The 16,326-nt window shown below is 33.4% G+C and overlaps 1 protein-coding gene across 3 annotated transcripts in view; it reads left to right on the top strand.

Moving 5' to 3' along the window:
• The window catches only part of GRIK2 (glutamate ionotropic receptor kainate type subunit 2), a 694,446-nt gene that overhangs the window by 275,643 nt on the left and 402,477 nt on the right, over positions 1-16,326 (top strand). For all 3 annotated transcript variants that reach the window (XM_026454391.1, XM_026454392.1, XM_026454393.1), the window contains exons 4-6: positions 4,955-5,136; positions 10,898-10,951; positions 14,537-14,710. In XM_026454391.1, the coding sequence (XP_026310176.1) occupies positions 4,955-5,136; positions 10,898-10,951; positions 14,537-14,710 (410 nt within the window). The remainder of the gene's footprint in view (positions 1-4,954; positions 5,137-10,897; positions 10,952-14,536; positions 14,711-16,326) is intronic.

Here is a 16,326-nt window from a genome sequence, read left to right as displayed (position 1 = left end):
CAGGTGTGGTGGTGGGCCTCTGTAATCCCAGCAACTGGTGAGGCTGAGTCAGGACAATTGTTTGAACCCAGAAGGCGGAGGTTGTAGTGAGCCAAGATCGCGCCATTGCACTCCAACCCGGGTGAGAGTCTGAGAATATGTCTCAAAAACAAACAAACAAACAAACAAACAAACAAACAAACAAAAAACCAGCTACTTAGTATTATTTTAAAAAAATAGCTGGACTTTAGGGACCCTTCTGAAGGGTACAGGTGTCTGTGGAGCCACGTTGAGAGCTGCTGATCTAGATAAAAGTTTCATTTAGAAGACATGGAAATTAAAGGGTCTCATGGATCTGCTACTGATGATTGATTAGAGGGGGGCTGATACTTTCCCACAAGGGTATTAGATACGGCTGGGGTGGATGCTAAAACTATATTATGGAAACATATGAGGATGATTTTGAGCAGAGGTTGTATGTTACCTCCCTCCCACTGATGGCGCAACAACTAATCCCCACAACCCTACGGAAACTACCCTTGCCTAGAACAGTAATGATCTTGTTAAATCCAATAAACATTTTTTTAAAAGTGCTTACTGAGATTTGTTTGTTAGCAGCCCTTGACGTGGCTGATCACTCCCTTCATTTTGACTCAATTGTATGATCCTCCCATGATCTCACACTCAGTGAAAGCACCCTCTCTCTCCAGATGCCCAGCCAGAAGTCAGAAACTTCCCATACTCTGATCTCTTCATCACCAAGTTCTCTCAATCATCTTTTCTTATAAATATCTTAGTGTTCCATCCACTTTTATTTTCTGCCTGATATTTTGCCCTGAATATGCATCTTACTTCTCTTGCATTATCAACTACTATCTTCTAACTATTTCATCTTATTCCTTATTTTTATATGTTTTCTTTTTCCAGATTTTATTTTAGTTTCCAGGTGTGCATGTGCAGATTTGTTACATGGGTAAATTTTGTGTTGTGGGGGTTTGGTGTTCACATAATTTTGTCACCCAAGTAATCAGCATAATACCAATAGACAGTTTTTCAGTCAATAGTTCACTTAGAATAATGAACCCCAGCTCTGTCTATGTTGTTGCAAAGGCCATGGTCTCATTTTTATGGCTACGTAGCATTCCATGTTTATATGTACCACATTTTCTTTATCCATTCCACCACTGATGAGTATCTAGGTTTATTTCACATCTTTGCTATCATGAATAGTGCTGCAATGAACATACACATGAATTTTTTTAATGGTAGAATGATTTCTATTCCTTTGAATATATACCCATTAATGGGATGGCTGAGTTGAATGGTATTTTAAGTTCTTTGAGAAATCTCCAGACTGCTTTCCAGAATGGCTGAACTAATTTACATTCCCATCTTTTCTCCACAACCTCACCAGCATGTTACTTTTTTACTTTTTAATAATAGTCATTCTGAATGGAATGGAAAATATTTGCACACTATGCATCTGACGAAGTTCTCGTTTCCAGAGTCTACAAGGAACTCAACTCCACAAGCAAAAAATAAACAACCCCATTTAAAAATGGGCAAAGGACATGAAAAGACACTTCTCAAAAGAAGACATATATGTGGCCAACAAGCATATGAACCAATGCTCAACATCACTAATCATCGGGGAAATGCAAATCAAAACCACAATGAGATACCATCTCACACTAGCCAGAATGTCTTTTATTAAAAAGCCAACTATTTCTTTCCCTGGTTCTTCTCATCAGTCCTCCATAATCTGAGCAGTTCTTTTGAATTACAGATTCCAAGTGGGCACTTTTCACAGCTCTTGGGTTAAAGCCCCAATTCTTTCAAGTATTTTACAAAAGCTTCTGAAGCAGCCCCATGCTCGCATCTATAGCTGGGCTTGTCATTGATTCTTCTTTGCTTCATAAGATTCTCTGCCCTGCTCCCTCATTCCATGACAGTATATCAAAACTGTTTATTTGTCTATGCATTCCTTCTACTCTTTCTCTTTTTATTCATGTATTAACTTAGGTGTAACCTCCTTTGGAATAATTTCCCCTGAGTCCTCCCACTCTGAGTTAGATTATCCTGCTATATGATTCCTCGATGATGTGTCCTTTCCAACCAAAATATTATTTGCCACTCTTCATTTGTAATTACTTGCTTAATATCATTTTCCCCTGTATACTTTTAGTATTGTGTGCACAGAAACTTCATCTGATTTTATCTTTCTACAGTGGAAAAAGAAACAACACCATTAAAAAATGGGCAAAGAACATGAAAGACACTTCTCAAAATTGTTCTACCCAATGTTGAGAACAATGTTGGACCTATAGTAAGAAGATTATAAGTCATACACATTTGTTACATGCAGGATTAAATTAATATTGGTTTTTTTTTTCTCTCTTTCCTGCAGTTAGTTGTATTTATGGTTTTCTGACTCACCTTTATGAAGTTGAGAATCATGCTTTGAATTAATTATTTTATTGTCCTGTTAGTATAATATAGTTACTATCCTGTATGACTGCTATGCCAAAGTGGTTCAAAGACTGGCTCTTGCATGACATTTACCTAAAACCAGGTGAAACCAGGCCTATATTTGAAAATTGGCCTCATTCTTTGGTAAACAAGAAGGTCATCTGGGAAGATTGGTTAAAATATGCATGCATGAGTTCTATCCACTGAAGATTCTGAATTGGTTGTTGAAATTGTAAGCAGCTCCACAGATCACTGACATACCTTCCAAAGTTTAGGAACTACTGCCTTACTGCAAGAATACTCTGGTTTATTTACAAACAGTAGTTAAAGAGTTATCTTGTAAAATGTACTCTAATTTAGTAGCAGAACACTCCCTTGTGCAAAGAAATGTATAGTTTTCTGTACATATGTGTTTGGAAGGATGTCATAGCCCAACATTAAACTCTAGCAGGTGTTACAAGTTCAAGTATCTATTTTTGTTTCTGTACAGCTCAATGCTAACACCGGTACTCATTAAACACATCTTAATTCTCTAGAACTTATTGTAGTATGTTTAATGGACACATTTAATATCAATTTTTATGTAGTATTTATTTAAATAACATTAGTAAATATTTAAATTTGCAAAACAAAATGTGATAATACTATTTTACCATGCAATTTTTGCAGCTGTTATGTGTAGAAGCTGTTACATGTAGAATTTGACATGGTAAAATTCTAAAGTAACTTACAGTGAAGCAATTTTATGGGGCCATGTGATTTTAAAACAAAATATACCAAATATATTTGTGAATTCGCACTTTTATTGTTAATTGATACACAATAATTTTGCATATTTATGGGGTATAATGTAATTTTTGAAACATGTATATATGTGCAGATGAAATTAGAGTAATTAGCATATCCATTATGTTGAACATTTATCATTTATTTGTGATGAGAACAAAATCTTCTCTTCTAGCTATTGTGAGGTAAATAAAACCTTATTGTTAACTGTAATAATCCTTCTAAGCAATAGGACACCAGCATTTATTCTTCCTTTCTAATTGTAACTTTGTATCCACTGACCATCCCCTCTCCATCCTTCTCTTCCATCTACCCTCCTGCTTATTTTTATTTATATTTATTCTTGTTTTCAAAAAAGTTAAGTAGCATGTATGTATACATGCATACAGACAACATGTGCGCCTGTGCACACACAATACACACACTCAAGAAAAAGAGAGAGAGGAGAAAGAGACAGTTTCTGATTATTTATAAATATTTTGCTTTATCATTGTTTGTCATACTGTATTGATGAAGGTAGTTTTTCAGAGAAAATAGAAATGGAGAGATAATAACATAGAGATGAGATTTTTAAGAGATAAGAAGAGAGTAGAAGGAGAAAAGAAAATTGCTTCATTTGATCCAAGCTGCAGTTGAATTGGATGATCTTTTTTCCTTTTCACACTCTTTTATATAGTGGATCTTTTGTGTCAGTTCTTTAATGTGTTTCATTACTTGAAGATTGTGTAAAGGAATACATTCAATAATTTGTCTCTTATTTTAAAATGCATGACAGTTATATGACTTATTAGAAATTTATCCATTAATGTGATATATTTTTAACTTAATTATCAGGTACTTCTCTAGGAGAAGGCTTACTTTATAAATGTGTGCAGGTATATTTAATTTTTAATTTAATGCTATTAACTAGAAAACAATACAAAAATTGTTAGCTTTATTTTTTTTTAAATAATTGTGATTCAGGCTATTTAAAATCTATTTTATTAAGGAAAGTTATTTCACTGTTACATATACAACAATTTGTATTTTCAGATTATTCACCAGAGCATTACTTGTTACTGACGATGAAAATGAAGTAACCAAAGTTTCTAGTAATAGAGAGTAGTTACATAAATTAGGTCCGTGATAAAACACAGTGTTCATTAAAGGCAAACTAGAATAATAATCACTGACTTACAAGGCCCTATAAGGCATTATCACAAAACAATTATTAATGTAAAATACAATACAATCAAAGCTATATGTGTACATGTGCAAATGCACAGAAAGTGTTATGGAAAAACAGTATTTCAAGACATTAATAGTGACAACCTGCAGGGGAATAAAACTGGGATATAAAAGGAGACTATTTCACTCTATGTATTTTTATACATTTAAGTTATTTATATTAACTTTTAGTCATGTGTTTCTTTCATGCCTTAAAGAATTTGAGAAATGTTTAACAAAAATAACAGAGGATATGGGGTTCTTTTGAAATAGGAATTTCAATAGCTGCATCATTGAATACACTTATACATGGTCAAGAAAATTATGCATTCTTGGCCGTATCAAACTATCTCATGTCATTTATAATACACACACCTACTATATAACCACAAAAATTAAAATTAAACAAATAAGAAGAAAATCATGCATTCTAATGAGTGTTTTCTGATTCTTTGTCCTACTCAATTTTTTATCTCTAATATTCTGGTTTTTTTTTTTTTCATTTTAATTGAAGGTCTCATTCGTTTGCAAGAGCTCATCAAAGCTCCATCAAGGTACAATCTTCGACTCAAAATTCGTCAGCTACCTGCTGATACAAAGGATGCAAAACCCTTACTAAAAGAAATGAAAAGAGGCAAGGAGTTTCACGTGATCTTTGATTGTAGCCATGAAATGGCAGCAGGCATTTTAAAACAGGTAACCTTTAAATTACTTCAATTCTTGCTTTCTTCATAAACTTGCACTTACAATATGATCTTCTTTGAAATCAAAATGTTATTGTTATACAATCAATTATATAACAACCTTGATGTAATTTTGCGATAGAAAGTCTGACAATTGCTTTTAATTAATTGTTTAAAAGAAAAGTAATGTAAACAGTGATGATCTTCAAAACAGGTTGTTTGAAGTTTGAAAGTTATTTTCAAATGACTACAATGCTGTTGGTTAATGAGATAGTTGATTAACGAGATAGTTATTTCTTTTTGTTTTGAAACGAGGGAAGGAACTAAGAGTCAACCATTGAGCAGCTCATTACAATCAACCAGTAGGAAAAAGATGTAATAAATTTACCATTTACCTGATATCTACTGTAAGAAACTTTAAATATTTGATCTTATTTCATCATCACTACAAAAAAAAAAAAAAAAAAAGTTGGGACTGTCTCTACTTTACAGACAAACTGAGTCCCAAAATGAATAAGTAACTTGACCAATGTCAAGTAGCACGAATATAGCAGAGGGATTGATATCCAACCTAATGATGTTAACACGTATTCATTCCAGAATAAAGCATTGCCTGACAAAAACCAACCAACCAAACAAACAAAATCTTCTAAATCAATCAAACAAAACAATTTGCAGCTGTGAAATCTTTTAGTATTATGTCAGCATTATTCAGACCTAACAGCAAACTGGAAAACAGAAATCATTATCAGTCCATATCTTACAGATGAAGGAACTGAAGTTGGGAGTTAAATGGCCAGAACAAGACCATACACTTACTGTGTAGTAGAGCTTGGATTTGAACACAAATTTTTGGATTTTGTTTCTTAAACTCTTTTATGCACACTGAGCTGACACCTTGGTAGCTTGGAACTAGTCAGCTGTTTAGAAATCTCTCATGTATAGGATAAAATATTTCTACTGGAAAGTTATGCAGATTCAGATGTCAAATTATATCCCACTAAATATAACTGCCAATAGTAAATGCCTGTTATAACATGGTTAATTTATTAAGCAGATGTTTATCCCATATTCCAATATAAATACTGATTTTCACAGTAAAATATTTAATTAGATTTGAAAAATTTGCTATAGTTTTATCTTTGGATAATAAAACATATGAGAGTTTTGGGGGTTTTTTGGCAATGAATAAAACAATGCACTAAACCACTGAACTCTAGAGTCAAGATTTATTTTCACATAATTCCCAAACAATTCTTGATCATGGTTAGAATACACAGGCTTGGAAAGGAGACCTTTCCTTTACTCCTGGAGTGAGTGGCACTGAGCTATTTCAGTGACAGAGCTTTGGTATGCTTTCTTCAGATTTCTAGTAAGTATATAAATGATCTGTTGTCTTATATCTAAAGGACTAACTCCGACTATTTTGCTATCTGGAAGGTGAGAAGCCTGTCACCTTTAAAAATCGAATTTGCTTTCTGCCTTCTATTAGATATATTTATTATTTTAAACTTGTTTTCTTATATTTTCTTTGCAAACATGCTTTGCTTGCAAAATGAAAATAGAAATAATAGAATATTTAAATACATATAACAGAAAAATGTAATTTTAACAACATCAGTAGATGACAAATTAGAATATAGGTAAAATGAGAATATGAAAGTTAAGATGAAGCCAGAGTGACATTATCATACAAAATACATCCTCTGAGGTCCTGCACTGGAAGACCACAACTATGGTGGTATTATTTTTAACTTTGTCTCACATTTGAATTTTCCGGTTATTCTAGTAACCAAAAAGAAAGCAAATAGCTTCTAGGAAATTCAGTAGTGCATTTCATAGGGTCCTATTTTGTGACTTGGGAAATTTTTCTGAGATTCCTGAACATTCACTGATGTTGGAACTCCTAAGACATGGTATAGGAGTTGAAGAGCAAAAATAGATGAGCTTTCAGCTAGTCTGGCTTCATCCAAGAGTGAATATTAGGACTATCCAGGAAAAGAAACGGCCATAATCAGTTTATTCTTGTGTGTGTGTTTGTGTAATTTATTTAACTTTTTAATTTAAACTGATTCAGCTTTTAATAATTATTGAACAACAGAAAATTTGAAGTTTTCCTGCTAGAAAGCTTTCAAAGTGAGTGGAGCTTGGGGTTGACCAGATTTCCTCTGAGTCAAGTTGAGTACACTAATTGGCATGCATACCTCCATAGCAGATGATTCTACCTCCATCCAGATTTATCAAAGAAAATACCCTAGGGCAGAGCCAAGATGCTCTGAAGTAAAACCTCACAACGACATCCTATCACAGGGAAAAAATAGTAATCAGGAGCTTCAAAGTTTAGATCAGAGAGTGTGAAATAAAAACTTTTAGCCTGGAAAAAAACTGTAAAAGAAAATGCTAATAAAATCCTATAGCAGCAAGAAGTAAAATAAAATAAAAATTGAAGAAATGTGTATAGGCCCCCCTCCTATTGTTAACCTTGAGCAATATAATTTCTGGATCTTACCTGAAAAATAAACTGGTTGCAAATTATCTGCCTAGACAACTGCATGTGTTAATTTGTCATGTAGCGTTGTTAACACTATACCAGCTTAATGTTGGGATTTCTAATAATATTTTGATTTTAATTTAATCTGTAGTATTTCTTTTAAGAGAGATGATATCACAACCACTTTTATGTTGAGGCAATTGTTATATTATTTGTGCATTAAAAGATACTGATTTTATTCTCTCTAATGTGTTTGAAGTGTGCATACAATTCATTTAAAAGTAGTAGTAAGACATGCTATAATTAAAAGCAGGTCCAGAGCAAGTTATTAAAAAAAAAATCCTACTGGAAATTATTAACTAATCTTTTAAGACAGTATTCCTGTTGTTCTTTTTTTTTTTTTTTTTTTTGAGTAAGGTTACAATGTAGTTACTTAATCAAAAATAACTACTATTTCTACCTCCAACTTTTTTTTTTTTTTTTTTTTTTTTTTTTGGTTTTTTTCTCTTTCCCCCACTCTAGGGGGCTGTGTTGAGATTTTGGCTCACTACAATCTCCCCCTTCTGGGTTCAAGCAATTCTCTGCCTCAACCTCCTGAGTAGCTGGAATTACAGGAAGCTGCCTCCACGCCCGGCTGATTTTTTGTAATTTTAGTAGAGACGGGCTTTCACCGTCTTGGCCAGACTGGTCTTGAACTCTTGACCTCGTGATCCACCTGCATTGGCCTCCCAAAGTGCTGGGCTTACAGGCATGAGCCACCATGCCCGGCCTTCCAGTGTTTTCTACATCATATATCACAGCACATAACTGATCCTTGTTTTCAAAATCAAAAGCTGAGAGAATGTCAATGAAAGCCAGAAACAGACTTCAATTACCCTTATAGATTTCTTCTCAAGGTGATGAAGAAAAAACCTGTAGCCATTGGAAATATATATGTCAGAACAAATCATCTTCTTCTCCACTGTCTCCTCAACTCCTTCCCCTATACCAAAGCAGAATTTGATGCACTTGGCTGAGACGTCCATGTTTTCAAATTTTCAAGGAAGGAATAGGCAAAAATTTTAGAATGCATGGAGTCAAAAATTGTTCTACATCTATGGGAATATGAAATATACCACTTTAGAAAATGCCATAGATTCCAAACTCCACATTAGAGACCTGGAGTTCAAGTTTACTCACCTTCTCACTTTGTTGGACAGGTTATTCATTCTTTTCATGTCCCAGTTTCCTTACCTGTAAAATGAACATAATAGTAGGACTGATTTCTAGAGTTTTTATGAGGCTTAAATATGTAATGTGCTTAGAATAGTATCTGACACATTTTAAGCATTATATAAGTATTATTTTTAGTTGTACATCTGAATCATTATTTCTTTCATTTACTTTTATCTCTAGTTCTGTACCTATGGATTAAAAAAAAAAAAATGCCAAGCATAATATTGAGCTGTCATTGAATGGTATTAGAGATAGGGAGCCATCTGAACATATGCATCAGGAGCAATGAATGCCTTCTACAAATATGATCTTGTAGATTTGTGTTTAATAAGGGAAATTCTGTCTTATTTTGCTTGAGATGAAAATTTAATCCAAACATTATTGGTTTATATAATTATTACTCATTCAAGAAATACTATTTGGTAATTTGATACCTATATTTCCTGTGCTCAATTCTTTGATGCCACCTTTCATTAACCAATGTTTCTCCCTTTTTAAACATATTTTATACATTCCACATTTTTCACAAATATTTGTTTGTTCTTAAAGAACTCATGTTGCAGAACTACAAATTCTATCCTACCTAACTGGATAATGCCAACTTACGAGCATGATGCTTTTCTTATTTTTATTTTTAATTGTTGTGGATACATAGTAGGTGTACATATTTATGAGGTATGTGGGATATTTTGATACAGACATACAATGTGTAATAATTACATCATGGTAAATGGGACATCCATCATCTCAAGTATTTATCACTGTTTTTTGTTTGTTTGTTTGTTTTGAAATGTAGTGTTGCTCTGTCACTGCAGCCTGGACTTTGGGAGCTCACGTGACCCTCCCAACCTCAGCCTCTTGAGTAGCTGGGACTAAAGGTGTGTGCCACCATGCCTGGCTGCTTTTTTTTTCTCTCTCTCTCTCTTTTTTTTTTTGTAGAGATGGAGTCTTGTTATGTTACTGAGGCTGGTCTTGGGCTCAACCAGTCCTCCTGCCTTGGTTTCCCGAAGTCCAGGGATTACAGGTGTCAGACACTGCACCCAGCCAGCATTTATCCTTTATGTTACAAACAATCCATTTATACTCTTTTAGCTATTTTAAAATATACAGTTAAATTATTATTGACTATAGTCAATCTGTTGTGCTATCAAATACTAGATCTTATTCCTTTTTTTTTTTTTTTTTTTTAGCCTATTAATTTCTATACCCAGAATGTAGCTGAGGCAGCTACTTTGTAAATGAGTTTTTGTAGTTAGTGGCTTGTGGAAGGCTATTAGATATACCTGAGAATAATTGTTTCCTACTAAGAACTCTTCATTCAACTAAAAACGCATTGTTTTTTAATTATCCTTGCCAACTGGTGTTCATTGATAAGCAGTTATTTCAAAAGCGTTCTCTTATTTTCAGAGAGAAAATGACATGGACACTTGTTATAACTGAAAGTTCTAACCCAAAAGTCCTTGTTTTTAAGATTGACAGTCTAGAATTGATGAGGACTGTAGAAGAGTGAAACAAAACACAGTAATTTGTGACTAGTTTATTAATAACAACAAAAACATTTAATTATATGTACTTTTTAAATAAGAGTGGTAATTTACATTTCCTTCATTAATGCTATGGAAATATCTCTAAAGAGCTAAAATAAATGGCTGTTGGCATTGTGTTTTGCAGCACTTTTTTCCTAATTCAGTAATATTGTTCATTAAAATAAAATAAGTTCCTCATTAGGGTATTTGTAGTGAAGACATTACAAATGTAACAAATTAAGATGTGCTAATTTCAGATTTTGTGTCAAATTTAATGCCTTCTTTAATGTGTTAAGCCATAGCTTTACAATTGCAAACATTCAACTAATAGCTTTTCTATCTAGAGGATTGCTTCAGAAATTCCTTCAGTAACCACTAATCTTTAACTACTGGGAAAAGATTTAGTTTAACCTAATTGTATGTAATATGAATATTGTGGGTTGATTCTTTATCACATCCTACTATATTTTGTTCTCACTTGAATTATTGACATATTGTCTTTCCTATAATATATACCTTCAGTAATTTTTTTTTTCCCTTAGGCATTAGCTATGGGAATGATGACAGAATACTATCATTACATCTTTACCACTCTGGTAAGTACTTTATTAAAACAAAATGTTCTGAATTTTATTATTATGACTTTTTCAGATGAAAAACAGGTTTTTTAGTAAGAAGTATTATGACTTAGTCCTTTGTAGTTACACTTTAATTTGATAAGACCCCACCAAAATTATTATCAGAGAGGATAGCTCTTAATAGAAGTTGATGATTTTGAAATATCATTTCAGATATCAATTCAAAATATTGCATGTCTTATTTTCATGTTGCTTTAGAGAACTTTCAGAACATAATGGATCTTGAAATTAGTTTCCTGAGAAATCAGTGGTTTAGAAAAGCACAAATTCAGCCAGGTGCAGTGGCTCACACCTATAATCCCAGCACTTTGGTAGGCCGAGGCAGGAGGTTCACCTGAGGTCAGGAGTTCGAGACCAGCCTGACCAATATGGTGAAACCCCATCTCTACTAAAAATACAAAAATTAGCCAGGCTTGGTGATGGATGCCTGTAGTCACAGCTACTCGGGAGGCTAAGACAAGAGAATTGATTGACCTGGGAGGCGGAGGTTGCAGTGAGCCAAAGTTATACCACTGCACTCTAGCCTGGGTGACAGAGCTAGACTCCATCCAAAAAAAAAAGACAGAAAAAAGAAAAGCGCAAATTCTTATGTTATCTCAGCTCTATTCACTTTTTGAAAATCAGATGTACTGAAGCTGTCCTTTCAGTAGATTAAATTTTCTATTCTGCTTTTGCCTATGTTTGGTTAGACTTCCTTAAAAGTCAGTGTGCTTTAATTTGCCATCAGCAAATTGAAAGTTACCTTTATATTTTGTTTTCACATACCCACCACACAATTTCCCCTTATTTTGTTTGAAAATCTGACTTTAGCCTATATCAAACTTACTGTTAGCTCCATTTCTTTATCAATACATTATCCTGACCTTTCTTTCTCTGTACAACAGCTGTCTCTTTACTAATTCTTTCTTCCGCATGTCCCAAATATGAGAGTATCTCCAAGTTTGGACTTCATCCAATCTTATTTTCTCTTCAATTATTTTCTTCAGAACTGGTTTGTATTTAGAGCCTCAGTTATCATCTTTGTTTGAATGAGGTCTAAATGTTCTATGTAATATTCATGAATTACTGTATACTGTAAAACAATTTTAATTGTTGTGCCATTAGATAATTTCAAAATATTTAAACTTCAGTGTCCTCTGAATTGACCCCTCTTCTGATTATCTTAAAAATTTCCACTTTTATTGACTCCTGTGTCACTAACAATATTTTACTGATTTTTCCTTTGTACTGTCTCTAGCGTCTATCTTCTCCATTCGCATAATAACCAGTCTAACCAATGTTTTCTCCATTAACTTGAAATTCTTCCAGTTAGTCTCCTTGCTTCTAGGAGTCTTGAATCTGCCAGATCAGATTATTAAAATTTAATTGATTGCAACAGCTTCCTGTGATGACAACTCTTACTTCCAAAGGAGATTATTCATGCAGTAGGATGTATTTTACTTTTAAATAGCAAAGCTGGCTCTGGCATGTCTCTGTCTTACTTCCTAGCAGACAACTTTTTGCAGCTTGTAAGAAACTTAGTGTTGGGGGTGGAGAGGGAGTGAGAGCATTCCCTCATCAGCAAATGATGTTTCAGTGCTGTTACAACTCAGCCTCAGCATAAGCTTAAGATTTTGGGGAAATCAAAAGTACCTCTCAATAAGGAAAATAAACAAAACTACTAGTTTAGGATACATAGAACTCATAGGCCTACGTTTGAAGGCCTTTTATACTGTGATCCTAATCAAATTTTCCCATTTCCTTTTGCTACTATTCTCCTTTAGGAATTCTCATTTATAGCTGAACTGATGTTCTGATGAACTGAACTGAATAGGTTTTATGTCTTCTAATTTTTGTATCTCCACTCATACTTTGAATTCTCTTTTTGCCAATCAATAGCCCAGTCTTTCTTTAATGGCAACTGTAGTGTAGAAAAGATTTCTTTTCCTTACACATCCTGAGGTTCAGGGCTGAGATCTCTAAACAAAAGACATGTTAACAAGAGAAACACATAAGCATTTATTTAATATAAATTTTATGTGACACAAAAGCCATCAGAAATGAAGACTCAAAGAAATTGGAAAATCTAGCTTTTTTTTTTCTTTTTCTTTTTGCTTTGGTTTAATAAAGAGTAGTCAGCTATGTAGGAAAATTATTGGACAAAGGGAGACTATAATCTAATGGCAATAAATCCAGAAAACTTAGCAAGGCCAATTTATTCAGACTCTTCATGACCTACAGGTATAGAGTTGGATCCCTCTGGAATGAGAGTCTTATGACCTCCTTTCTGTGGAGGTAGATCAGATAATTCTTTTATGGTTCACTTCAGGGGAGAAAGGTGGGGTAAGATCACAGAGTGACCTTCCTGCTTCTGTGTCTTCTCAATTTCCTATAGCCAAGTACCATATTTGGGGGTAGCATGTTCTGAGCCTCATCACAGCTAAGATCCCATCTGCTCTGTGAAGTTTTTCTTGACCATAAAAATTGAAAATGACCTGTGTTGCTTCTGACTTCTTTTACACTTATGATTTCTACTCTTTTACCGCTTAGCATATATTGCCATGCTTTATTTCTTCACCTCTTGAATATATCCTATCTCCTTGGCTAGATTGTAAACATTAAAAAATAAAAACCTAAAGATTTCTATGTTTTTCATAGCACAGACCACAGTTCAGGCCAATGCCAGCTGCTCTCCATTGAATTGTATTCCTGTTATCTAGCCTGTGTAGCTGTATGAGTCTGAGGCAAGCTGTTCACAGAACCAATGGCATTAATCTTGCCTTGATTCTCAATATTGTCCATAAGATCTGAGGGTTAGCTATGCCAACTAGAAAGAGGGCAAAACTCCGCATGCTACATGTTGTCATGATGGCATCCATTCCCATGATAGCTTTGGCCTCATATCTCCTGGGAAAACTAACGGGCAGAGCAAGAACATTCCCTATATACAGACTAGAAAGAGCAACAGACATAAAGTGTTTATTGGGAACTTATGGTGAAGTTCCTAGGTGTGAGACATGAAATGAAGGAACTGCACTGTTTCTGCAACCAAAAAGGCTAGCCTTCTTAACATTTTTTCCACACCTTTCCTATAGTTTTCATTAGTTAGAAGCCGTATTTTGTGACTTGCTTTCTAAAAACAGCAATCAAACAAAGAAACACTGACAAAACAAAATTTTTAAAACAGAAATAACCAGGCAAGGAAGCAGGGCATAGAAAAAATTAAAGTAAAATATTAATACATAAAATAAGGGCAAACTATCCTAAACACAGAAAAGAAAGCTATTGCAAATCTTAGATGTAAGTTACAGAAGAGCCCATTGTTTCACTGGTGGATTTAGAATTAAATATATACATAGATTTTTACATCCAGAGCATATATCTCTGCAATGCCAAAGCATCAGGACAGTCTATTTGAATCTTGGTGATTTCTGATGTGTAACGTCACTTGACACGATGGTGTTAAGTGACCCAAGGGAACCAAAAATAAGTGACTATTTCAATAATACATGCCTGTGAAGATACTCTGTCGGTAATAACAACACAATAACATTTGTCTTTCAGGACCTCTTTGCTCTTGATGTTGAGCCCTACCGATACAGTGGTGTTAATATGACAGGGTTCAGAATATTAAATACAGAAAATACCCAAGTTTCCTCCATCATTGAAAAGTGGTCAATGGAACGATTGCAGGCACCTCCGAAACCCGATTCAGGTTTGCTGGATGGATTTATGACGGTATGAATACCCACTTAAAGATCAGTTTGTGTGTTTCTAAATAGTATTGCATACTTATTAACTTCTGGGTCCAAACTTCAGTTTAATTGTTTGACATTAAAAGCACAATGTCAGAGCTACAATGCAAATAATTTTATTAACAATTTTAAATATCAATTTTGTATGAAAATCTTATGCTTCCATCCACATGTCTCAAAAGGCGTTACAACTATCACCAGGGTACTACAACATAGGAATTTCTATAAAGTTAATTAGTTCCCTATATGGAAGAAATGAGAGACTGAAAAGAAGACATTAATCTGATAGTTATCCTTCTGATCTTACCTACCAATATATGAATACTCTTCAACATGATGATTTCTGATACCTGGTGTTATATAAATGACTTATGTCACACAAAATTCTCCCATGAGCTTACTCACTCTTTAAGGATGAAGACTAATCAATAATCACATTTGTCATTTTCAAGTCCCAGTTTAAACCTCTAGAAGATGCACTATTGCATAAACTATAAAAGAAGGGTATATTCTTATATAACTTCATTGTTTATGCTAAACAACTTTAGCTGTTTATGCTATTGTTTATACCAGTGCTTACAATAAAAATCTAATGGCAAGGCATACATAATTTTAAGTTTTCTTATACCGTGTCCTCCAAAAGACAGGTAAAAATCAGTGTTATTAGTTTGTTTAATTTAAGCCACTATGTAAAAAATATTATTTTTAAATAAGTAATCAATATAAAAACTATGAGACGTTTGATATTCTTTTTTATACTAAGTCCTTGAAAGATGGTATGTATTTGACCTCATGCATATTAATTCTGAGTAGTCACATTTCAGTCATATTTGCTCTGTAGTAGCCAAATGTGGCTAGTGGCTACTTTATCAGACCAGGTAGGTATGTATCATGTTATTTTTAAAAATTATAAATACCTGATATTTTCTTATTAAATCATTTTTCTACAGACCAAAGTATCACAATAATTAAGGAAATAGCTTAGCAGTGGGGTGATATTTACATTTCATAGGTAATTACCATCTGCTCTTAATGAATATTAGTCTAAATGGAGAATTTATAAACAAAAACGTCCTCTATCCTTACATGTAGAAAAGCTTTTTCTATTATGATTATAATTTTTCCATTAATTACTTCAATGGGCTTCAAAGCATGTTTTTGATATTGTAGGGATAAAAGGAATATCTGATTTTTTTATCATTAGAAGGTTTTGTAATACATATTGAGAGCTTTCATAGAGACTGTGAAGAAGAAATGGTTAGCCTAAAGGCATCAACTTTCTGATGGAACAAAAAATACATTTGTTTTCTGTTTGTGAGAAAAATCACCTACTAGAATTTGAAAATATATCCATAAATTTTTTTAAAAGAAACAATATAGGGAAATTTTGCTTTATTGCATATAGAGATAGTTGACCAGTTCTAGTAGTTTAGTTTTAACTTATAATATATTTGAGAATTTTTATTGAGAGGAAAATACCTAAATAACTTAAAAATGAAAATATTTTCCTTCAAAGTGGAGCCAGATTTAAAATAAAAAGCAAACTAGAAAAAATTATAAATGTTATATTTTATTACCAGTTTAAAAATGGTGAATCAA

This window comes from Piliocolobus tephrosceles, chromosome 5 (genome assembly GCF_002776525.5).
Source record: "Piliocolobus tephrosceles isolate RC106 chromosome 5, ASM277652v3, whole genome shotgun sequence".
Taxonomy (NCBI): Eukaryota; Metazoa; Chordata; class Mammalia; order Primates; family Cercopithecidae; genus Piliocolobus; species Piliocolobus tephrosceles.
The sequence above is the reverse complement of the archived record's forward strand: the minus strand, read 5'-3'. Positions and strand labels throughout refer to the sequence as shown.